At 47.7% G+C, this 26,032-nt stretch overlaps 1 protein-coding gene and 1 long non-coding RNA gene across 3 annotated transcripts in view; one reads left to right on the top strand and one right to left on the bottom strand.

Annotated features, from left to right (window-relative positions):
- Positions 1–839: 839 nt before the first annotated feature.
- Positions 840–26,032, top strand: part of GDI2 (GDP dissociation inhibitor 2) — a 33,122-nt gene continuing 7,929 nt past the window's right edge. Inside the window, exons 1-4 of the mRNA XM_073328887.1 lie at positions 840–1,092; positions 18,441–18,548; positions 19,725–19,824; positions 22,552–22,686. Coding sequence (XP_073184988.1) covers positions 1,048–1,092; positions 18,441–18,548; positions 19,725–19,824; positions 22,552–22,686 — 388 coding nt within the window. The 5' untranslated portion in view covers positions 840–1,047. The remainder of the gene's footprint in view (positions 1,093–18,440; positions 18,549–19,724; positions 19,825–22,551; positions 22,687–26,032) is intronic.
- On the bottom strand, positions 3,057–24,586 carry LOC140905476 (uncharacterized). Of its 2 annotated transcripts, XR_012156863.1 has the most exons (6): positions 22,232–24,586; positions 21,277–21,501; positions 19,095–19,215; positions 16,205–16,323; positions 4,465–4,559; positions 3,057–3,800 (listed from the first exon to the last, which is right to left on the bottom strand). It is a non-coding gene; the product is annotated as an uncharacterized lncRNA (long non-coding RNA). The 2 variants fall into 2 exon arrangements; XR_012156862.1 differs by having other exon boundaries at positions 3,057–4,559.

Below are 26,032 nucleotides of genomic sequence, written 5' to 3'. Positions count from 1 at the left end.
GGAATAGGCTACCAAGGGAGACTGTGGAATCTCCATCACCTGAGGTTTTTAAGAACCGGTTGGACAAACAGGTCAGGGAAGGTCTGAGTTTGCTTGGTTAGGCTTTGTCTACACTATCGCTTTTGTCGGTCAAACTTTTGTCAGTCAGGGGTGTGAAAAAGCCCGCCCCTGTGACCAAGGTAAGTTTCACCAGCAAAAGTGCTGGTGTGGACAGCTACGTCGGCAGGAGAGGCTTTCCTGCCGGCAAAGAGCGGCCACATGGGAGACCTGCCAGCGGCACGGCTGTAGCGGCGCAGCTGCAAGGTCGGCAGAGAGAGCCCCAGCGCAGGGGGCTGGACCGGACGGCTGGACCGGATGGCTGCTTGCGGGTTGCGGTCCCTCCCAGCCCGCCGCCCCAGGCTCTGGCAATGCCAGCCCCTCCGTGGGCCGCGAGCTCCGCGCCCCAGCCGGTATTTCACCCCCATGGAGGGCGTTTGCCGGGCAGGAGATTGCTGCCGCGGGGCCTCGGGAGGGCGACACGCCGTGCAGTGCGTATGCATCGCCAGGCCTCGCTGAAAATGCATTGTGCCCCCCCACCCCCACCATGCCCCCGGTGAGCGCGGCTCTGCCAGGCGGCGGCTCAGCCAGTGCAACCGCCTCCTTGCACCAGCGGCGCCCAGGGCGGCTCGCGCGGCAGCACTCGCGGCGCCCCGGGCTCAGCGCAGCCCCCGCCGCCCTCCGCGCAGGCGCGCCCCCGCCCCAGCACCACGGTGGCATTCCCGTTGGCAAGGCCGGCGTCCCGCCCCTTAGCGACGGGCGGGGGCGGAGCCGCCCGACTGACAGCCGAGCGGCCCAACGGGGGGGAGCCGATCGGGCGCGATTGACAGGGGCTGGTGCTCGGCCCCGCCCCCTCGGTTCGTTGCGGCGGCCCCGCCCACCCCCCTGGCGCGGTCTCTTCACGGCGGCGGCGGCGGCGGCGTCTCCATTTTGCCCTGCTTCTGTCGCCGCGGCCTGCAGCGCCCGACCCGCCCGCGCCCGCGCCCCGGACCCGCCCGCGACCCCGCCGCCATGAACGAGGAGTACGACGTGATCGTGCTGGGCACCGGCCTCACGGTGAGGAGGGGGCGCCCGGCCGGGCCTCGTCCCCGCTTCCCCCGGGGCGGGCAGGGCCGGGCTCCCGCCCCGTCTCCTCTCACCTCCGCAGCCCCGCCCCGCCCCTCACCCCGTTTCCCCCTGCCCCCCCCCCCCCCCTCACCGCTGTCCCCGCCCCTTGCTTCTCCCGTCTCTGCCCCTCCCCCCGCCCCTCGGGCCCCCCCCCCACAGCCCTGCCCCTCGGGCCCCCCCCCCACAGCCCTGCCCCTCGGGCCCCCCCCCCCACAGCCCTGCCCCTCGGCCCCCCCCCCCCAGCCCTGCCCCTCGGCCCCCCCCCCCAGCCCTGCCCCTCGGCCCCCCCCCCCACAGCCCTGCCCCTCGGCCCCCCCCCCCACAGCCCTGCCCCTCGGGCCCCCCCCCCCCAGCCCTGCCCCTCGGGCCCCCCCCCCCCAGCCCTGCCCCTCGGCCCCCCCCCCCAGCCCTGCCCCTCGGCCCCCCCCCCCACAGCCCTGCCCCTCGGGCCCCCCCCCCACAGCCCTGCCCCTCGGGCCCCCCCCCCACAGCCCTGCCCCTCGGGCCCCCCCCCCCACAGCCCTGCCCCTCGGCCCCCCCCCCACAGCCCTGCCCCTCGGCCCCCCCCCCACAGCCCTGCCCTGCCCCCACTCCTGCGCCCGTTCTCCCACCCCAGGCGTCTCCTCCTGCCCCCTGGCTCCCGACCCTGCTCCCCCACTTTGCCCCCTTCCTGTCGCCTCTCTCATCCCCCCCCCCCGGTCTCCGAGGACGGCTGGGTCCCAACGGGGCCTGAGCCGCTCGCTGTTCTCCCGGCTCCGCTTGCGGAAGAGGAGCCCGGCCCGGCCTGTTGGTGCGGGGGGGGGGGATCTCCCGTGTGACTGCGGGGCTAGGGATCGGTAGTGGTGTCTCCCTTCCTTGAGGCGGCTGGAATATTTAGCTGTAAAATCCTGTTTCCTGAAGCTGCCTCTAGGAGGCCTCAGGAAATGCAGTTCTTAGAAAAACAATAAAAACCCTAGTAGGGCTTTTATTGCCTGGTTTGCTGGTGGCTTCTCCTCTTCCCCCCCCACCCCCCCACCCCGAAAAAATGCACGCGCTGGGGTTTAAGGAGTTTCAACTGGGACTCCGATCTTCGTGGGTGGGAGCTGGAAAGGCACAAGCCTAGCTTTAGGGTGGAGGCAGGCCGTCTTTCTCCCCCTCCCTTCCTCAATGCAGCGTTCATGCTCTGTCAATCCCTGACTGCAGTAGGAGGGGGTGGGGAAAAGAACAAGCAATTGCGTGACTGAGTTGTAAACAGGCAGCCAGTCCCTTCAAGGGATTTTCTTCTGCCCACAAATTGTCCCTCTTTTCTCCACTGCTGAAATTTGACCATTAGTAATACTTCTGGTGGTCCAGATGCAACATCCTTTAGTGGTCATCTTATGAACACAAATCTTAAAAAGATCACATTGATCGTAACCTGTTTAAGAGCTACAGGTCCTCAACAGTTTTATTTGAATGGGTATACTTGAGTAAATGGCTGTATTGTTATAAAGTGCTTGCAGTGAAACTTAAAGATAGCTTGTGGTAAAAGGTAGGATTTGACTATTGTTTGTTTGTACTGTAGTGCCTAGGAGCTCCAGTCACGATAGGCATTGGATTTAATTGTGGAAGTTCTTCTAAAAGACTTTCCTCTTCAAAAGAATACTATGAGGAGATAAAATTGAGGTTTTTTTGTAAGGATAGTGGGGAAGTGAATGCATGGGAACAAGAGGAGGAATGGGATAGCTAAGGGATTGGAATCAATAAACATAAACTGCAACTTTGAGAGGGAAATAGGTTACCAGCCAAAAGTAGGGGATAAACGTCAAACCTGGAATCTCATTCAAACTTGACTACAGGATTTCTGCCCCCGCAAATAAATGAGGTGACACACAAGAAGCTTTCAGAGTAACAGCCGTGTTAGTCTGTATTCGCAAAAAGAAAAGGAGGACTTGTGGCACCTTAGAGACTAACCAATTTATATGAGCATAAGCTTTCGTGAGCTACAGCTCACTTCATTGAATACATACTGTGGAAAGTGTAGAAGATCTTTTTATACACACAAAGCATGAAAAAGATCTTTTTATACATGCAAGAAGCTTGAAATTGTTATGCTGTGGTCAATGTGGCAGCATTATCTCTGATAACAGATGCTTTGAGTCCAGTGACGACTATGGGTAGAGGCTTAGGGCCTGTCTACCCTGGCAATTTACAGCACTGCAACTTTCTTGCTCAGGGGTGTGAAAAATACTCCCCTGTGTGCAGCAAGTTTGTGCTGTAAAGCGCCAGTGTAGACAGTGCACAAGCACTGGGAGCCACACTCCTTGTGGAGGTGGGTTTTTTTTAGAGCTCTGCCATGACCACACCTGCCAGGTTAAAGCACTGCTACGGCAGGCTAGCCCTTAGAGAGTAAAGCTACAGCAGAATGACATGAATAACCTCTTTGCCCTGTTGATCCCCAAACCCCTGTTGAAACTTCACATGTCGGCTGGCCACACCCCCTTAGCCTCAAGGAGTCTTCATCTGAGAGAAGCTGGATAGGGTTCCCTTCAGAGGTCCAGGTAGGAAGATGAGTAAGGCATGTTTTCTAAACTTTCTTGAGGGGGGTGCTTTATGGGATGGTTGTGAAGCTCTGTAAGAGTCTCTGGGGGTTCACATTTGGTATGTGTTTTGAGGGGGAATGGAGAGATGTCAAGCTCCTAGAGATGAGGAACCTTAATATATTATACATGGAAATACCCTTAACCTGCTTGTCAGAAGTAAACTGTAGAATAACTTGTATCCCTAGGCACTAGTGAAGAGTGTCAGCATTCAAATGTCTGACTGTACAGTACAGTGTTGCTATGCTGCACCTGTCCTTCGAATTACCATCATATCAGCACAACTTTTGGTGGACATGCCAAATGTTGCTGAACTCTCAACACAGTGATGTCAAGAACTTTGGAATTCCAGTCTATATAAAACACAATATATGAAATCTTCTTCCTTGCGTTAATCCCATCAAATGGGATCTGTGTAATGAGTCCTCCCTCCAAAGTACTCTGTTCAATGTCATATCCTCCATCACGCTACATGCTAGCATGTCTTCCTTTATTACATCCCACCACCTCTTTTTTCTTTTTACTAATTTAAAATAAAAAATTGTTCTAAAAGCACCTGTTGCTTCCCCCTTTTTGTCACTCCCATCAAATGTGAAATAAAATCAATAAGTTGTCAGTGTTAAAATCTCCCAAGCCTTTGTACTGGGGCATAAAAACATGCATTGTCTATTGATCATTCTAGATCCATAGGTTCACTGTTATATAAATGTTGTGGAGAATTAGTAACCTACTGTATTGTCAAATAGTTAGTTTTGATACTTACTCAATTGAGGTCTCATGTCAAATGGGGGAAAACTTGCAGTACAAATTTAAATAAGCCCCTCTCATGAATATCCAAAGGCATCACATCACGAACAACTGAAACATTTAGAAACAGATTAGATCTGCTAGTGAATTAAAACAAGCTAATTCTAGAGTTTGCTTTCCCAAGGAGCCTGGTGGATGTGGTAGCCTACAAAAAGTAAACCAACCCTTATACACTTTTGTAAGTCAAATTGGTAGTTCTTTTATTGTTACTTTGTACCTTTAGTGGGAGATGGATCAATTGCAATGCTAATTAGTCATGGTATCAATTGTTAAAGAGGTGTTGGGATGTTTGTGCAACTTTAAATTACTAGGAAACTTGGTTTTCCTAGAGTTAAAAGTACAGCTGAACACGTGAACTCCTCATTCATGACAGGTTTCACAATCTTTTGTCTGTAGGAATTCAAACTTTGATGCTACTTGTGACCTATCAAATTAAACCTGTATGAGGATGGTGGGGGAGCAATTTTGATCCATCTTAAGAGGTGGTGCCTGTCTGCTTACATGTCTACCAAAAGGACAGTTTGTATTTTCAGAGCTGACTGCTGCAAACTATGATTGCAGTACAACACCAAAGCTAACACAGGCCCTGCAGTTTTCTTACTATGTCCTAGAAATCCTGGGGGTGAATGGCATTTCAAAGTTGCATTTCAGTAGACTCCTAATGAAGTCTTAACCTTCATTGTAGTTAGAAGTTATGTGCTTAAGGTGCATCTTCAGTTGAACCTATGTCTTGGTTACAGCCTGGTGTTGGCTGGCATCAAAGGGACAGATAGCAGTGTCATTCATTCCATGAAATGATTCGGTGATAAATCTTCAGTGTGTGAGAGCATTGGTTGAAGTAGAAGAGAGACTAAAGAATGAGTTTTTGCTGGCCAGGGATCACTGTCAAAAATATTTCCATAGCATGCTTGGTTGAAAAGGCCTAGATAGGCTTACTCTAAACACTGCAAAGAAACATGTGTCAGTAATACCTTTCAAGTATCTGGAAAATATTATTTTAAACAAAATCTCTTGTTACTAATGTGTGTTTCTCATTTTCTTAGTTTAATCAGAAATGAAACTGATTAAAGTAATGGCTTGAGCTCACGTAAGAAAGTGACATGTACTTGTGGCTGGAGGAGTCTGGTTTGACTGCCTGTCAAATCAGTATACATTCAAACAAAGCAATAGTCATAACAGTATCTCTGTAGGAGTCTTCACTTTGTCAAATAGTAATACACTGAATTAGATTTTGTCACCTTGGCAAAAATTATAGAACTAAACTGTATCCACAGATTAAATTGCTATACAAACACATCAGTAGATACTGGTCCTATACAAAACAATTGAGGTAATTCAACTTTTCAGCCTGTCAGCTGATATGCAACTTGGGGTTGATTTGCACTCCATAGGTAACAACTTTGGTTTAGATTCCTTGTCCAACCTAAATCTACCTCTGGGGGAATGTAATTTCCAAAATGGATGGCACGCTGTTTTGTGCACATCATCTCTTCTGGTAGCTGATTATGGAGATGGGATATCCCATTAATCGGAGCTTTAAAATTAGCTGACTAAATTCTCTTCTACCTTGATACCCATTGGTTGGAATATATTAATGATGGTGCTGTGAGTCTCCTAGAGATTTTTTTTGTGGGGGGGGGGGGGAGAGTGGGGGAGCTTTGAATAACATACACTGTATGTAAACTTAAAGATGAGGAGTATTTCCTCTAGTAAGTAAGGATCTCCACCTACTGACATACTACCTGTCAGGTTCTTCTTCGAGTGATTGCTCATGTACATGCTAATAGCCGTATGCACGTATGGGCCACATGCACGATCGCTGGAAGCTTTTCCTTGTGGTACCCATCGGGTCAGCAGTGGTGACCCCTAGAGTGGCACCCTCATGGCGAAGTATATATGACCTGCTGCCCGTTCAGTCCCTTCTTAGCGCCCTTGTTGGAACAGCTTAGTGCTTGCTTGCAAGTTACTTAGCCTAGTGGTTTCCTTTGTCTTCAGTGTAGATAGTTATTCAAGTTGTTAATAGTTGTAGTTATTGTTCTCCCAGGGGGTTCCCCCCCTTAGTTCTACTCTTCCCCAGTGTTGGGGAATGCCTTGGCCGCAGGGGTTTAAACCGTGCAAGAGGTGTGGGAGGCCTATGCCCACAAGTGATCCGCATGCTGATTGTCTCAAGTGTCTCTGCAGGGGCCATCAAACAGATAAGTGCCCTATTTGCAGGGGCTTTAAACCCAGATCAAAGAAAGAGCAGGACTACCTAGGTCCGAAATTCCTTTTGATGGAGTCTGCCCTTCAGCCGCAGATGGAACCAGCGCTGGTCTCCTCTGTACAACATGCGCCGGTCTTGGTACGGGATGTCCCGGTACCGAGGAAGGACCCAGCAAGGAGCCCCTGGCACGCAAGGCCAGTGCCTTGTGTCCACACCGATACCAGTCTCCGGTGCCACATAAGAAAAATAAGCTGGACAGAGGTCGTTCCCCTGTCAGGAAGCCGAAGGGCAATCACAGTGGGGCGCATCCTCCAGTTGGACACCCCTGGCAAGGCCCTCAAGAGCCAATATCATCTTCCTTGGCCCTGGCTGCAGAGCCCTTGAGTCCGGTGGGAACGGAGTCTCCTACCTGTAGGGAATTGGAGGAAGAGCTCAACCTCCCCTCCACTCCAGACACCTCATTGATATGATGTCGCAGTACCCGGCTCCGTACGTGCGAGATCCGGGCCTGCAGTCTCAGCTACCAGCTTAGGTACCGACTGTAGCACCTTGCCTGGCACCGAGGGGCGCCGCTATACCACCAACAACTTCAGCACCAATGATGGGGGGTTCTGATGGCTACGGCACCATTGGGGACAGCAATGCCAGCGCCGATGACGGCATCACCACTAATCCAGCACCGTGCTAAACCCATGATGCTACGGCGCTGGTCTCCGTCCACGCACTACCGTTCTCCGGCACTGTTGGGCTCTGCTCTACCGTGGTCGGCGTCGGAGGCCGAATGTTCATGGTCCCGATGCAGTCATTACCGATCTTGGTCCCGACATTGGTCCCGGCACCAATGGCCGGCGGACCAAGCAGCACCCATAACCACTTGGCCACCCCAGTGGCAGGACCCAGTACAATGGCCCTTTTGGACCCCCGGGCCTACCATCAGGCATAAGGCCAAGGGTGTAGACCTGTGTTGGTGGTATCGGGACCCTGTGCCACTCCATCAGCGTCATTGATGGCAGTCCGTTCCCCTAGGGCACCGGAGGACCCTACACAGGATGTGACTGTTGATCAGCCGCAGTCGGCCACAGCTCCCGCTCCACCGACAGTAGCGGCCACTCAGCTGGTCGTTGTCAGGCCTCCTGAGTTACCATGTCCAGCCTCTAGACAACTGGAGGGGCAGGTTCCGGGAATGTCTTCCTCCTCTTTGCCTGATGAGGCTTTGGCGGGCACATCCACCGCTTTGTCACCAATGGATGTCAAGGGCCACCAGGACCTACTTAGGAGGGTGGCAATTAACCTTAACCTCCAGGCGGAGGAAGTTGCCGAGGATTTAGACCCCACAATAGATATCCTCGCCCTGGAGGGTTCCTCCAGGGTTGCATTGCCCCTCATAAAGTCTTTACAGACCACCACCAATGTGCTTTGGCAGACTCCAGCTTCTATACCACCGACGGCTAAGGGTGTGGAGAGACGCTACTTTGTGCCACAAAAGGGCTGTAAGCACCTTTTCGCACACCCCCAACCGGGTATGTTGGTTGTAGACCATAAGGAAATCATAAGGAGTGGCAGGGTCAACTGGGTTCCGCTCCTAAGTCATGTGACGCAAAGAAGCTGGACCTCTTCGGCCATAAAGTCTGTTCAACTGGGGGTCTCCAGCTTCTAATAGCCAATCAACAGGCAGTGCTAGGCTGATATGCCTTTAATTCCTGGTCAGCATTGGCCAAGTTTCAGGAGTTTATCCCAACTGATTCACTTAGGGAGTTCGGAGTCCTCCTGTAGGAAGGCTGGGTGGTCTCTAGAACTGCTCTTCAAGCAGCCCTTGATGTGACGGATTCAGCAGCTAGAACTGTGGCCACTGCCATCACTGAGACATAGTGCATGGCTCCAGGTCTCTGGTATCTCTCCCGAGGTCCAAAATACAATACAGGACCTTCCCTTTGACCGTGAGGGCCTGTTTGCCCAAAATACGGACTAATGTTTACACAGCCTCAAGGACTGATGGGCTACGCTGAGATCTCTTGGGCTGCACACCCCTGCACCTCAGAGAAGACCTTTCAGGCCTCAGACCCCATCTCGCTTCTACCAAGGACCCCCTAGCTGGGACCCACCTAGAAGGAGGGGCAGAAACAATAGGAGGCACCCACAGTCCTCTTCGGGCCAAGGCCAGGGTTGGACTAAACAGCCCCCTGGCCCTAAGCCTAAGTTTTGAAGTTACGCACGAGTACGGTGCACCAGTTGCCTTACCGGACCCTTCCCGTCCCTTTATGAACTGACTGCAGCTTCTACTGAGCTTGGGCTCAGATCATGTCAGGGTTCTCAGCACAGTAGGGGCAGGATATTCTATCCAATTCTGCTCCCTACCACCTTCTTTCCCTCCCCGCCCCTCTTCAGGGACCCTTCTTATGAGCAACTTCTTTTACAGGAGGTTCAGTCGTTCCTAGCGCTAGGGGCAATAGAGGAAGTCCCTCAGGAATTCAGGGGCAAGGGGTTCTACTCCCGTTCTTTCCTTATCGCCGGGGGTGGGGGGGCCCTTTGGCCTATCCTGGACCTGCGAGACCTCAATTCATACATAAAAAGTGACGTTTTGCATGGTCTCTCTGGCCACCATCATTCCCTCAATGGAACTGGGAGACTGGTATGCTGCCCTCAACTTGAAGGAAGCGTATTGCCATATTTCAATTATCCCTTCCCACAGGCGTTTTCTCAGGTTCGTAGTCGGTGGCCATCACTACCAGTTCAGGGTGCTTCCGTTCAGCCTTTCTGCGGCCCCTCAGGTATTCACCAAGTGTATGGCAGTAGTGGCAGCGTTCCTCCGCAGGTGCCAGGTCCAGGTTTTCCCATACCTGGACGACTGGCTTCAAGGCAGAATCTCAAACAAGGGTAGCGCAGCATGTATCCCTGGTCAGGGACACGTTCCTCAGGCTGGGCCTTATATTGAATGAATCCAAGTCTATCCTGACCCCCACTCAAAGGATAGAGTTCATTGGAGTCCTCCTGGACTCTACGGTCGCGAGGGTGTTCCTCCCAGACCTACGTTCAAAACAATCTCGGACATTATTCATACCCTCCTTTGTTTTCCAACTGCCACAGCCAGAAATTGTATGGGGCTTCTGGGACATGGCGGCCTGCACATACGTGGTGCAACACGCCAGGCTCCGCCTTCGACCTCTACAAGCGTGTCTAGTACAGGTGCACAAGCAGGGCAGGGATCCACTGGACTCAATAGTGACCCTCCCTCCACGAATACTCAGCTCCTCCACTGGTGGCTCTAACCTCAGATGGTCTGTGTGGGAGTACCTTTCGCAAAGCCCCAACTGACTATTGTCCTGGTTACAGACGCTTCGGCACTTGGTTGGGGAGCTCATCTGGGCAGTGTCAGAACCCAAGGACTCTGGTCCCAGGCAGAGCTGTCGCTGCACATCAGTGTCCGAGAGTTGAGAGCAGTTCTCCTGGCATGCCAGACCTTCCAGAGTGGTCTCTGAGATAGATGCGTATCAGTACTCACAGACATTGCAGCAGTGTGTTATATAAACAAACAGGGTGGTGCTCGCTCCTCTTCCCTCTGTTGGGAAACCCTTGCCCTGTGGGATTTTTGCATCATGCACTCCATACACCTGCAGGCGTCCTTAGCTTCCTGGGGTGCAGAATGAGCTGGCAGACCGCCTCAGCCGCTTGTTCCAGGGACACGAGTGGTCCCTCAGATTGGATACCGCCCACTCAATTTTCCAGAAGTGGGGCTTTCCCCACACAGATCTGTTTGTCACACGGGGCAACAGGAAGTGCCAGAGGTTCTGCTCCTTCCTGAACTGCAGCCCGGGCGCTGTTGCGGACGCCTTTCACCTATCTTGGGCAGGGCACCTGATGTATGCATTCCCACCGTTTCCCCCTTATACACAGAGTGCTCCTTAAGGTTTGCCAGGACAGGGCCTCGTTGATCCTGATAGCACCAGTGTGTCCCCACCAGTACCTGATTCACTTAGGGCAGGTCACTTGGTGTCCTTGCTTGTGAAAAGCTGTTACTAGGAAGCTTAACTTAAGCCCCAGTGCCTCTGAGCTATCTTTTTCTGTCCCTGTGTTGATATGGGTTCATATCTTTCCTTACCTGTTACTGTATCAGACTATGCTGAATCACAAACTGGACTCTTGGATGCATCCTTAAGGATGCATCCAAAAGGGAATCTGCTTTCAGCTACCTGACAGCTAGTGAAAGGCCCTCAACCTGTTTTGAAGCCGTGCCCTGGACAAACAGTCTATGCCCTCAAGGAGCTTGTAGTCTAAAAGGACCTATCACTGACTGACTGCATATGCTACAATGGCACATTGTTCACCGTATTGCTGAACCTTTCAGTGATCACATCAATAGCACTGCCCATCCTTAATTTCGTAAGACCACGGCCGGCTGCAGCACCCCAACCTGGAGTCCCTCCACCTCACAGCGTGGAAACTCCATGGTTGAACCCTTTGGAACTTCAGTGCTCAAAGTCGGTCAGGGAAGTCCTGTTGGGATGCAGAGATTCCACGTACCTGGCCAAGTGGAAGCGTTTCTCCGTTTGGTCTCGACAAAGAGGATCTGAACCACAATCGGCCCCAGTTCCCCTTGTCCTAGACTACCTCTTGGACCTCAGTGCCAAGGGTTGGTGATATCCTCCCTAAGGGTACACCTAGCGGCCATTTCGGCCTTCCACCCGGAAACGCTGCAGGGATCAGCATTCAGTAACCCTGTGGTGGGCAGGTTACTTAAGGGCCTTGACAGACTTTACCCACCTGTAAGTTGGCCTGTTCCCCCCGGGACATAAACCTGGTCCTAGCCCCTCTCCCCCGATTTGAGCCTATGGCTACCTGCCCTCTCTCCTATCTGTCCTGGAAGGTGGCCTTTCTTGTAGCTATAACATCTGCGAGGAGGGTGTCCGAGCTCAGAGCCCTGACCTTTGAATCCCTGTACACAGTGTTTTATAAAGACGAGGTGCAGCTACGCCCCCACCCTCCATTTTTTCCCAAAGTGGTCTCCCAGTTTCATGTGAACCAGGATATATTCTTGCCTGTGTCCTTCCCTAAACCCCACGTCACCAGCAGGGAGTGCATGTTTCACACCTTAGATGTTAGGTGGGCCTTAGCCTTTTACATACAAAGCCGTTCCGTAAATTACCACAGCTTTTTATTGCAATTGCAGAAAGGATGGGGGGGGGTTCCTATCATCACAGAGAATGTCATCATGGATCACGTCCCGCATCAGGATGTGCTATGACCCGGCTAAAATTCTAGCTCCACCTATTACAGTGCATTCCACCAGAGTGCAAATGACGTCCGCAGCTTTCCTGGCGCGGGTCCCTATCCTGGACATCTGCAAGGCAGCAACGTGGTCTTCAGTCCACACCTTCACTTCCCATTACCCAGCAGGCGAGAGATGCTGCTGCTTTTGGTTTGGCAGTCCTCCAGTTGACAGTCAGGTGAACTCCAACCCCTCCTCTGGGGTAACCGCTTGGAAGTCACCTATTGGAATGCACATGAGCAATCGCTTGAAGAAGAAAAAAGTTACACACCTCTTGTAACTGTTGTTCTTTGAGATGTGTTGCTCGCGTCCATTCCAAATCCCGCCCACCTCCCCACTGTCGGAGTCTTCCGGCAAGAAGGAACTGAACGGGAGGTGGGTCGGCAGGGTCATATATATGTTGCCATGAGGGCCCCATTCTAGAGGTCTCCACTGCCGACCCGATGGGTACTGCTAGGGAAAAGCTTCCGGCGATCGTGCATGGAGCGTGCGCACACCTCTATTGGAATGGACATGAGCAACAGATCTGGAAGAACAACAGTTACGAGAGGTGAGTAACTGTTTTATCACCTGGGCTTCCAACTTGTTAGGTTAGAACACTTATGCCTCAACGTGTGCTTAGAGGGCCTTAAAATCAATACTTAATCTTCTAAACTAGAGGCTGTGTCACAAGATCACTTGAATACAGAATCTTTTCAGCCAATTGTGTCATTGTGGGGGAGTTTCTAGGATTCTGGCAGTTTGTGGCTGTTTCTGAATTTGTCATACTTGGCATTGAGCTCTAGGAGAAAATCCATACAAACTGAGACTTTTTTTTTCCTCGAAGGTTTTCTGTTTGAGAGTGAGACTTCTGCCATATTGGCACCAGCAGAGAGAAGCAAATCCTGTTCATGTAAACAGGGCAGGTCACTTGGTGTCCTTGCTTGTGAAAAGCTGTTACTAGGAAGCTTAACTTAAGCCCCAGTGCCTCTGAGCTATCTTTTTCTGTCCCTGTGTTGATATGGGTTCATATCTTTCCTTACCTGTTACTGTATCAGACTATGCTGAATCACAAACTGGACTCTTGGATGCATCCTTAAGGATGCATCCAAAAGGGAATCTGCTTTCAGCTACCTGACAGCTAGTGAAAGGCCCTCAACCTGTTTTGAAGCCGTGCCCTGGACAAACAGTCTATGCCCTCAAGGAGCTTGTAGTCTAAAAGGACCTATCACTGACTGACTGCATATGCTACAATGGCACATTGCTGCATGAGTATGGTTAACACGAACTTTCACTTTTCTGATAGTTTGAAAAATCTCTGGGTGTTCATCATGATTTATATGCAAAATGAGCGTGCTAAGCCTCTTATTACTACTTCATTCTTTTCTTACACTTTAAGATTCCCTGGGTTATCTGGGTCCCTTTCCCTTGTAGAAGCTTTGATGCATTTTCAGCAATATTTTGTGTTCCAACAGCCACTCTAACTTATTTTAAAAACTACTTGTGGCAGGCTGAAGGGCCTGATTTGGTTCCACCAATAAAATGGGTGGAGGTCCACAAACTGCTACTGAAAGGGAAGTTTGGCATTAAAAACTATCACTTTCTCCACCTCTTCCTCCCTCCCCAGAGGCTGTTCTTATTCTGTTCTCTGACTAACTTCCCCATCCCAATTTAACATATGGGCATAAAGTTTCAGCAGTGGGGTCCCAGGTGTGAACTGCTGCACCTGGGGCCTGGATGTGACCTCAAAAGCCTGATGAGCCAACAAGTTTGGCTTTGGACAGTCTATATCTGCAACTATCTTATCAGATTTCAGAGTAGCAGTCGTGTTAGTCTGTATTCGCAAAAAGAAAAGGAGGACTTGTGGCACCTTAGAGACTAACAAATTTATTTGAACATAAGCTTTCGTGAGCTACAGCTCACTTCATCGGATGCAACAGACTCCATCAGAGAAAAAGATGACATATCAGCCTGATACAGGACATGACATAAGGCTTGATACGGTTTGTTGCTGCCTCTTTCACATTCTCCATCTGACATAGGCTTGTGGTATTTGGGTACAAACTGCTTAAGTTGAACTCCAGTGCTGTGTGCTAGAACCTGCTTTTGGAGTTCAGTAGCAGGCCATTAGTTGGATGGATTTTAATCTATTACAAATGGATCTTAGATAAAATTGTACTAGTTCTTAAGTCCTGAACTATAAGAAGAACTGAAGGAATGAGGCAACTAGAACACTTCCTATGACTTTTACCAAGCTCCAAATTCATCTTTTGCTGCTTCCTCTTAAGATTGTCCTGATGGAAGTAGCATACACCTGTGAACAGAGAGAGATGAGGCAAAAGATACCCAAAATGTCTGTTTGTGTCACTACTGGGGAGAGGAAGTCCGCTGACATCCGGCTTCAGGAATTTAGTTATTGAAGGCATTAGAGTAACTCAGATATGTTAAGTTGACTTTTTCCTTTTGTTTTGCAATCCTAGTCAGCTTTCTCATGGCTGAACTCAGGCATAGAAGTTATCAGTGCTGTACCACCATCTGCCAGACCTGACAAGCCAGTGTTTTGGCAGATTTTAATTTTTCAAATAAGTCACTGGAGGCACTTGGCTGTTGAAGAGCAGCTGTAAAGACAAGCCATTCAGTTAATGAGGACCTGTCAAGCCAAATCCACAAAACTACAAATGAAGACTTTGCAGGTTAATTTAGTGAACTGAGTCCAGGGTTTCAAATTAGCCAGAGCATTAATTGCACTTGATAAAAATCCTGTTGTTCGCTGTCAGAATACAGCTTAGTGGCACCCTCTCTCAGGTAGGGATCGCTCTAATCTTTGCCAGCTCTGCTTCTCGATCAGTGTGACTTTTTTCTTTCTGGATTGAGCAGTAGGTAGGCTAACCCTCGTTCAGGACAAAGGCAATCTAGACATGTAGTTATGCATTCCATTTGGGCGGTATGTAACCAACAAGCAATAACCTCACTTTACTCGAAAGAGATTCACGTCTTCCTGAATTCTGGCAATGGTAAGGAATGTTGCTGCTGCTGCAGTGTTCCTGCTCTTGGAGCTCTGATGTTAGCCACATTTGCGGATAGCGCGACATATGAATTGAGCAGACCTTGATCTTACTATAAAGAGAGGCCACAGGCTTGGTTCGGTGACGAAGGCACTCAGCTGGGTTTACTGTTGACAAAGCACGGTACTAGTGCCCTGGCTCCATGGTTACAGATGCAGAAACATGTATGGCCACAACAATGGGACCAGCTCAGTGAGCGTACCAAGATGCTGCCCCCTTGGCTGGCCAGAGATGCCCCTTCTATGACTTCTCCTTTTTATACACTAATACAAACAAATTACTTTTACTCCAGATATTGCTAGTTACCACCTTCTCCTTGTACCTGCTAGTTTGAACAGAACATCCTTATCCCGTATCCTGTCATCCCATCCCTATTTTATAAGGCATTGGTGTGTTCCTGTACCATCTCTTAAGAATGTTTATGTAGGTACTTGAGAACTCTGGGTGTTCTTGTACCTTCCTCTCCTGTCAGGAATATGCTTACTTGGTTAGCCAAAAATTAGTGCATTTTGCCAAGGCTGGGGGGGGGGGGAACCCAACCCTGCCCCAAACCAACCAACACAAGCACCACTTAACTTGATCTTGAGACTCTGTATGGGTGGGAGTCAGGTTAGAGGCAACACTCCAGTTACAGCTTGAGCTAAAAATGCAGTGAAGACAAGCCCTTAATGTATTCTTGTTAAACATATCAGTGTTCTGTCTAAAAGGTTTAAGAGCAAACAAGTGTTGACTGTAGCAGAATATTCTAGTTCTGTAACTTATTTTTTTGAGATCCATACATTAAAATGTAGACCCACAAGGGCAGATGTTTGGACTGTTAACCCATATTGGTTAACAGGTTCACTTAGCATTGTGGTAGACCAGACTCTGTGGGGAAAAAAGAGAGAGCAGTGGACAATGCTGAGAATAGCAAACTAACCACAACATGTGGTGAATGTTGGTGAAAGAGCATGGCTAGATATGATGGCTTTTCGCCAACAGCTGCATGCTGCAGATTTTCAGGAAGTTGGTAGAAGAAGCATTAGTTTCACTAAAGAAGTAAACTAAACCCTTGGCCATTCTAGAGGGCAACTTTTGACATCTGAATGTCTTAAGGATGGATGTTAGCATATCCAGCTCCAGGTCAGATAGGGTGGCAGAGGAACGCTAACAGCTGGTAGCTATTAGGCATGGCCAAAAGACTTACCATCACTATTGATGCCTTTGACAGTGGATGTAGAAGTCAAGGACTGAATGTAGAGAACTACCACCTCACTCTGCAAGCTGTCCTGGGATAAGAGGGAAGGTCCTCTCATGGATTGGTAACTGGTTAAAAGATAGGAAACAAAGGGTAGGAATAAATGGTCAGTCTTCACAATGGAGAGAGGTAAATAGTGGTGTCCCCCAGGGATCTGTACTGGGCCCAGTCCTATTTAACATATTCATAAATTAACTGGAAAAATGGGTAAATGGTGAGGTGGCAAAATTTGCAGATGGTACAAAACTAGATAGTTAAGACGCAGCAAGGCTGCAAAGAGCTACAAAAGGATCTCTTAAAACTGGGTGACTGGGAAACAGATGAAATTCAATGTTGATAAATGCAAAGTAGTGCATGTTGGAAAACATAATCCCAACTATACATATAAAATAATGGGGTCTAAATTAGCTCTTACCACTCAAGAATGAGATCTTGGAGTCATTGTGGATAGTTTTTTGAAAACATCCACTCAATGTGCAGTGGCAGTCAAAAAAGCAAAACAATGTTGGGCCTCATTAAGAAAGGGATAGATAATAAGACACAAAGTATCCTATTGCCTCTGCATAAATCCATGGTACGCCCACATCTTGAATACTTCATGCAAATGTCGTCGCCCATCTCAAAGATATATTGGAATTAGAAAAGGTATGGAAAAGGGCAACAAAAATGATTAGGGGTGTGGAACAGCTTCCATATGAGGAGAGTTTAAGAAGACTGGGACTTTTCAGCTTGGAAAAGAATCCAGTTTCATTTATGTGCTCGGGCTATCACTTCAGCTGTTTCTCTACAGGGCCAATGTAAATGTGTTCTAACTTCAAACATGTGAATGGGGAAAAAGGGCCACAACTGGGTCAGTGTTAAATGACTAGTGGATTCCTAGGTCTAATGTTCAATAACATCTCTATTCTTAAAGGGCGCCAGCAGCAGCAGTATAAAAATTGTGTCAAGTCAAATTCAGAAGAACTGTGGTGTGTGTTCATATGCTCTTCTGCACATCACTCCACTTGAACAGAAACATGGCAAAATAAACCTTCAGTTTTAACTTTTCCACAGTATGCATCCGATGAAGTGAGCTGTAGTTCACGAAAGCTTATGCTCAAATAAATTGGTTAGTCTCTAAGGTGCCACAAGTACTCCTTTTCTTTTTGCGAATATAGACTAACACGGCTGTTACTCTGAAACCAGTTTTAACTGAAGCTTACTAAGGAAATATCAAGGCCTTGAGTCCTTCAAGGCTTGGCTAGCACTTCTAGTGCTGATATAACAGCAGCTGCATCTCCCCATAAGATGGGCATCTTTAAACTGGTTGTAACCTGTAGCCCCACAACAGGCAGCTTTCCTGTCTTGACACACATGCACTTCCCAAAGCTTAATGTGAGAGCCACCATAGCTTCCGTTTTGAACAAAGCTCAGCAAAACGGTAACACAGCTTGGGTCTTCTACAGTCCATGCCAACACTGATGCCAGGCACTGCTTTCCTTCTAACTTGATGGGGAGAGTGGAGACGACTACTACTTGTTCTACCTTCAGTGGATATGCTAATCTGCAGCAGGGAAAATTTGTGTTAGATATTAGGAAAAGATTTCTAACTATAAGGATAGCTAAACTCTGGAATAGACTTCACTGCAGATTTTTAGGAGCCAGTTTAACATCTGTCAGGGATGGTCTAGTAACATTACTTAATCCTGCCTCAGTGCAGAGAACTGGACGAGATCTATTGAGCGCCCTTTCAGCGCTACATTTCTGTGTATGCTCCTAGTCTGCCAAAAGTTACTTGTGTATAACAGGCTGACGAGCTTCACTCTGAAAAAGAAATGTTCACAACGTGGGGTGATACCTCAGACAGAATATCTAGAACTGCTGTTTTGAAACACTTGACATCAATGGCTTTTATCACAAACAAAACTGCTAAAGACTAGCAGGCTTGTATTGACTTGTTAAATCAACATTGGATTTTGAGTTGCTTGCATCTATTCAATTTTTGCTGCTTATAAGTTGTCTTGCAATTAAAAAGTAGTAAAATAACTACTTCAAGCATATCCTCTTTGTAACAGCGTCTTAAAAAGATGCCTATTCCTCATGTCTGCCTGGTGGTCACATTGTCAAAAACTACAGCTTCCTGGCATGTAGTGGCTATATACTCCAAGGACTCTTTCCCTGCATTTAAAACCTCTTATTTGTACAGGAATGCATCCTTTCTGGCATCATGTCAGTGAATGGAAAGAAGGTCCTTCACATGGATCGCAACTCGTACTATGGAGGTGAAAGTGCGTCCATAACACCACTGGAGGATGTAAGTACCTAGAATAATGCACTGTATTGTACTCACTCCTGTACCTACATGATCTTGCTTCTAACTCTTTAAGTATCCTCATCCTGAGTGAAGACTGAATCTTGCCCCTGTTCCTAAAGGGAGGATTAACTGCACATCTTACCAGGAGTGCAGCTAGTACAAGCATGGAAGAGACCAAAAATGTAGCTAACACCTAAAACAAAGAAATGCTGTCTTAGAGCCTTTGGTCCTTATTCCTACACCACTTGGGGAGCTTAACAATAAGGACAGCTCATTCAATGTCACGTGTAATCTTTGTGTTCATGCTCATAGCTAGTATTTTTAAACATGTCTCTAGAAACAAGTTGATCCAAAATAGCTTAGTTTCGACTGTCGTGGATATGACATGGCTGTCTTCTGTATTGCTGTCCTGCTCGCTGAGTGACATGACTGTTGTATTTTTATGCCAATGTGTCAAGGCGTCTAGCACTCAAATAGGATCAAAAGTAAAAGCGCTAATGCATTTTAATCCAAAAGTCACTGATTGGAATAGACTTAATTGCTTACCTCACTTACGCATGATGATTGCAAAGCTCTCTGAACATCCTAGCCTCAAAGCTGCAGTTGCTGCAAATCACTTATTAATATTCTAGTAGGAATCGATCTCAGTAATCTCAACGCATAAATCCTACAATACAAGATGGACAAAACACTAATTCACATGGAAACTTTTGCTTTAAAAATCAGTCTCACAAATATGGATATTTGCTTTTCTGCTCAGTGAGGCAACAGACTTGATCAGTGGAGTGAAATTACTCTTGCAGTATTATACAACTGCAACTTCAGTTCGGCAGGTCACAAACCTGACAAGCTTGTCTCCAGTTTAAGAGCTCTGTATTAGAGGAAAATCAGACACTGAGGAAAGCAGGCCTACCTGATGCTATACCTAAAGTAGCAATAGCTTGATGTGATTTGCACATGTCATCAATTAGTCCAGTTTCCACCAAACTAAATTCTGGCTGGCCACAGGCTTGCAGCGGGAGGGCGGGCTATAGACTAATGCACAAGAAGTTTTGGCATGTTGTGGGAGCATAAGCATGTATTGTGATGACATTATTTGTAACCGTGCAGATTCATTAATGTAATGAATAGTGCATGTTTTCTCCACTGTATAAGAGTATTTATCCTTTTCTAAAGCTTTACAAAAGGTTTAACATACCAGGATCTCCACCAGAATCAATGGGCCGAGGAAGAGACTGGAATGTGGACCTAATTCCAAAATTCCTTATGGCTAATGGTAAGTAACTTAACTTAAATCAAACCAAAGATCCCAAGCTAGTAAACTTTCTATGAATCAGTCACTCTAACAGCTACAATTAAGGACTGGTTTATTGCAGTATCTACTCCAAGGCTTGAAATACTGCTCATCCAAACCAGCCAGATACAAGAGCATGCTCTCATTACTTGTAATACACATCTACCCTCCGATGGCAAGTCACACAGGTGCACAGTTCTAGCTGTCTTTCCAAATGAGATCTTGCACATGAAGATCTGTCTCATAGTAGATGCACTGTAGCGTGCTGGGCTACTCTAAAGGAAGCCTAAAAACACAACTGGAAAATTCTTGTCCTACTGTGTAAGAGAGGAAAGTCTGTAGATGACAAATTAACACCTGTTTTGCACACTAATTAATCAGGGAAAGTTGAGCCATGACTTGTGAGGACTTTATGGAAAAACACACTCTAAAACCCCTGTGCTTACTAAAGCAAGGTTTCTGAATTTTTAGCTAGAGTGGATGCCATTTGGCTGCAGTACTCCTCAAAAAATGTAGGAAGAAACAGGGACTGCAATTGTGTTGGGTGGGAAAATTGAGTTCACTGACACAAGCTGTTGGTCTATGGCTTGCATACTTCTCGACTCCAGTGATCCCTTCCTAACTTTTCCAAAAACTAATTTCTTTATAACCACTGGCAACTTCAGTAGTACTGAGGTTTCCTGCTTCTCAGTGCTTATTGGTGCTGATAAGTGTTCTGGGATGGCTTCCTCTCTTTCATTGGCAGCTGCAGAATTTTTAGGGTGCGGTTGCCTTGTTGACTAGTCAACAACTTGTCCTGTGGTGTGTCCCTGAGAACTTATACTTTCAATCTGACAGTGTATTACTTCTGGTGACTTTGTCACTGAAATGTATGTAAGGGATAAGACACTACTAAGCATAAAACTTGTCTTTGCATAGTGACAATAACTACATAAAACTAGCTGAAGCTTGAATGTAATAGCTCTGGAACAGCTCATTATGTTGAGACTACTTCGTGTGCAGAACTCTAAACTCAACTAACCCACATGAAAACAATTAGGGATGTGACTTTTTCTGTCAGTAGGCTAGGTCAGGGGTCGGCAACCTTTCAGAAATGGTGTGCTGAGTCTTTATTTATTCACTCTAATTTAAGGTTTCGTGTGCCAGTAATACATTTTAACATTTTTGGAAGATATCTTTCTAGAGATCTATAATATTTTCTTTAAATACAACAATAGTTTAGTTTTATATAAGGTTTTTAAAATGTTTAAGAAGCTTCTTTTAAAATTAAATTAAAATGCAGATCATATCAGTTTAGTGTGATCCTTGCCCTTGCTTTTCCTTGTTGAGTTTTCCAATGTCTGGCACATGTTTGGATACTTTAAGCTGCACAGGCTTCTGAGTGATCAGTTGTTAACTGGCTCTGAGAGGGACAGATTTTATATGTGAAAATACCTGTTCACACAGGCACGTGGATCCAAATGCTGAAAGCATTGCAAACACAATTTTCTTCAAACTGTTAAATTTCACTGGCAGGGATGTCCAGCAGGTCAGAATAGAGGCCCTGTGATCTCTCTTGGTAGCTTCAAGTGCACTCCGCAGATCTCCAAACTTTGATGCCCACAATTCTGACCTTTTTAACTGAATGAGCTGCATTTCGGAATCTTCAACACCCATCCACTGAAATACAGACAAATCCAAGTCACTTTAATTGAACTTTTCAGGTTTAATTAGAAAAGAAAGCATTGGGCCAAATTGCTGGAAATCTTGAAATCGGTCAGAAAATTCTGATTCCAGTTCTTGCATGTACATTCTAGTCTCAACATCAAACACAGTGCGCTGTTCCATGTGGCACGATAGTGATGTCAAAGCAACAGACCAGGACTTAAAAATATCCCAGTACAATGGTGCTAGAACAATTTTTAAGGGTGGGGGTGCTGAGCTGTGCCCCCTCGTGCCCTTGTCTGCCCCCCTCACTGCCCCAGGCTGGGGCCAGTGGGCCGGGGGCTGGTATGCCAGCCGGCTGGGGTCCAGGATGTGCCACTGAAAATCAGCTTGTGTTCCGCATTCGGCACACGTGCCATAGGCTGCCTACCACTGAGCTAGATAGTAGTATGTTCTTTCCTGCCAGGGATGTATTCATGGGGTCTGAAGCAGGAGGGACAGGGGCAGGGGACCACCCTACAACTGCATACAACAGCTTCTTTGTTTAACTTGTTTGTATACTTGACTAATACTCTGCTCTTATGGACAAGAGCTCCTGTCCCTGCTACTACAGTCTATTCTATGTAACATTATTTACAAAGTTGAAACTTAAGTCTAAATGTTGCTACGTGTAGCAGGCTCCATGATAAATGACAGGGATACTAATACAGTGGGGACAGTGGTTGTAATATTCTTGTATACTTACCAATGCTTTAGTGTGCGTAATTTGTATCCAAGGAAGTTGTTAAACAGCTGTAAGCTGGCTAAAACTAATAGAATGTCAACATTTTCATAAATCTCTATAATTTGTGCAACCTCTACCTTGTGTGTGCTAATCTGTGGGAATGCTATGGCAGAGCAGTGCTCCTAGCATTGCAGGAGCTCATCCTAAACTGCAAAAGCACACTTCAGTCATAATGGGGGCCCTGCAAAAAGACACAGTCATCTGTCCTTCATACACAGAGTAAATGATCACCTGGCTGCAGACTGCAGGCTGACTTTTCTGTTGAAACTTCTTAATTGCAGGTCAGTTGGTAAAGATGCTGCTTTACACAGAAGTCACTCGCTACCTAGACTTCAAAGTGACTGAAGGAAGCTTTGTCTACAGGGGAGGAAAAATCTACAAAGTTCCTTCCACTGAGTCAGAAGCCCTGGCATCCAGTAAGCTGTTATACTTTGCTGTACTATTGCTTGTGTCCTTCTGAGAGGTCATAGCTGTAAGCTTAATTATTTGACATTTCCTGTGACTTGAGTTGTACCAAGGTCATCGTGGGTCTCGGATGAACTGGGACTCGTTCCTGGATGTGTTCATCTGCAACCACACTATAGAAAAGGGTAACAAGATTTGATTAATGTGTCAAGGTAATGATATGCGTTAGTAATGGTGTTTATAATGTGATCTGTTCCAGTAGCGCATTCTATGCCTGAGTACAGTAATCATCCTCAGCTGCTCACTTTGCAGCAAGAAATAGATTTCTCATTTGGAAACACCAGATGTGGTCAGTGTGGCTGACAGATTCTCAACCTTCTTTGAATTGCACCCCACCTTAGTACTCTTTTTTTTTTTTTTTTTTTGCTTGGAGCTCCTCCCCCTTATAGTAGCTATAAGGATGCTGTCTAGTATGTGGGGTTGCAGTGCCATTCAGATTTGATCCACAGCCCCTCCATGATAGGCAAATGCAGGTGTGTGTAGAAGTGCCTTTCAGCCAGAGGTGGCTGCAGGCAGGTGCAGGACCTAAATTTGAGTTTTGTAACTCATTAACTGTTGAGTTGGCAGTAGGGCCTGTTACCCTCCATCAGGGGCTGCATACCCCCATTCTGCCATAACTGGGGTGGGGGAGGCAAAGCCCCTCTGGGGGGCTGGCACTGCCAGGATCACTGTCCTAGCCCTGCTCCCTGCAGAAAGCACAAGACCTGGCCTCACTGAGCCTATCCCTTGGCACAGCTGGGTAGCTATAGAAGGGGCAGCCCTCAGGGTGCACAAGAGCTGCTGCTGCTCAGCAGGCCTGGCTCACATCCTCTGACAGAGGCAGAAATACATCTGGGGTGAAGTGTGAGGCCAGTGTCAGTAGGGCTAAATGCAGGGGGCGATGCTTTGCACAGAACCCGAGCAAGGTGAGCCTCCTGGGGAACTAGGACCCATGCTCATCTTGTTCTGATCCCTTCTCCCCACCTGATCCTGACTGAAGACTCTCTGGAACAAATTTGAGTGGTGGTGTAATGCACCAAGTCATAATGCCACATATTCAGTCTGGGTCTGCCCCCTATTGGGTCTCTGAGGGATGGTCTCTCTAGAAGGTCTCCTGTAGTACAAGACTAGCAGACCAAACTCTGCCATAGACTTATTACCTTGTAGCTGTAATCTTTCCATCTCCAAGTTTCTTCACAGTGAACAAAGATGCTTGCTTATCTTGTATTGTAGGCAAACTGTTAAAATTCTCCTCCTCATATGAATGTGTTAAATAACTTTTCACCTGGCAAACCTGAACTTTCTCATTCCTTTACTACAAACTAGGAATCCGCTAGCAACAGTTAAGGCTAATGACTGCACAGTTTTGTCTCCAAGTAGTATGCTGGTGATTATTCACAGTCCAGTGCAGCTTTTTAGGATGGCCTAAGACAAAGTCAGGCACTCCCAACACTGCTCCAAATATTAAAATTGGGGTACTAGATAATACCTAGAGCCTGGAAAATCCAAAGATATCCACAGACCATTTTTGCTGACCACAGCTCCAATGCAGATACAAATTTTGTATCCGCGCAGGGCTCTGCAGCACACTCACCAGAACAGAGTGACGGTCACCCAGCCCTGGGGCTGCAGCTTCACTCTCTGAATCACACTGCAGCAATTGCCTGCTGGGCATTCTGGGAGTTGTAGTCTCTCCAGTTTGTTCAGATGGAGGTGATAAAATACTACTCCCAGAAGGGAGTGTGACCATGCGCTCCTGTGCAGTGAGTCAAGCACACTATGTGTTAGAGCTGCTGCTGCCGCATGGCGGTGTCCAAACCCCTCATTGGGAGGGTGGCGCTGCATGTGAGGGCCCAGGATGTAGGCTCCCCCCCCCCCCCCAATAGCGGAGAAGGAAGCATGAGTGTGCTGTGGGAGGTCTCTAGGGAGAAGTGGGCGGTGGTTGGGAGTTTGGCAAAGCCCTGTGTCACTGTTGTGTGGTGACCTGTGGAGCTGTCAGTAGAGCCCTGCAAATCTGCAATATCTGTAGACAATTTATGTGGATCGGATGTGGATACAAATTTTTGTATCCATGCAGGGCTCTAGTAATACCCTCTCCAGAGGAACAAGACAGCCCAGAATCTTTCACAGGTGCAGAAATACCCTTCCTGACGACAAGCTGGGGGAGGCTCTGAATGTGCCACGGAGGACGCTGCATGTGCGCTCCAGATGCACATATCATGCATGATACAGGGGAGACCTCTTTGTCAGTAGCAGACCTGGCTGTTGGGAAACCAGAGAGAACAGGTCCAGAGGCAAAACTGTATCCCTTAGTGACCCTGTCAAATCAGCCCTTTGTGGCTAGTCTCTTGTTCTGATTAATTGGCCTTCTATAAGTTTTCTGTGGCATTCCCCTGCTTCAAGTTCCTATTTAACTTTTTCAGGTTCACTGACATGTAAAATCCTGAGACTCCAGGAAATTGGTGTATTTGACTTCTTGCTCATAGCAATGCCATCTCTCGGCACTTTGGAGTCTTTAGGTGTGTGTACACTAGAAATGGCATAGCTGGAGCACTTTAGTGTAGACACTACAACACTGGGAGTGGTCTTGCACTGCTGTAGTACATGCATCTCTCCAAGAGGCAGTAGCTAGGTCCAGGGAAGAACTCTTCTGTTGACCTGACAGAGTGAACACTGGGGCTTAGGTGGCTTAACTTCATCTCTGAGGAGTGTTTTCTCACCCCCAAGCGAGGTAGCTGGGTTGACCTAACTTTGTAATGTAGACCTGCACTCAGACTCTTAAATGACATTAAGCAGGCAAGATGCATAAACTGAGGAAGAGTTATTTAGGTAGCCCTTTTAGTTCCTTTTGTACCCATTGCAAAAAAAGTGACCGTCTAGTAACTTGTAATCATATACAGGGTCCTTGTGCATTTCTGTTGTGGAACATACCTGAATAATATATCATGGGGCAAGACTCTCCCACTTGCTGTCCTATCCATGTAGTTGCTACAGTTGTTTACACGGACCAGCATTACATAGCCAACTCTGGCAAGTATGGGGAACTAAGCCATTAAGTTCCTTAAAGTTGTTGTAAAGAATTCTCAAACGTGAACTGAAAGCAACCAATGAAATGTCTGCCTAAATCTGCAGCTGCTCAGTCTAGTTCAGCATTGCTATCTGTTGACAGTGATTACCTTTTGCTTTTGCTTAGAACAGCAGTGGAATGATCATGTCTGCTTCATGTCTTCAATTTGAGGAAAGCTGGCAATGACATAGGCAGTTGCTAGCCTTTTGGGGAGGAGCCAAATGCTGTGGAAGAGGGTGCCTGGTTCCCAA

The sequence above is a fragment of the Lepidochelys kempii genome, chromosome 1, assembly GCF_965140265.1.
Source record: "Lepidochelys kempii isolate rLepKem1 chromosome 1, rLepKem1.hap2, whole genome shotgun sequence".
NCBI lineage: Eukaryota > Metazoa > Chordata > Testudines > Cheloniidae > Lepidochelys > Lepidochelys kempii.
This window is presented reverse-complemented; position numbering and strand designations above follow the sequence as displayed.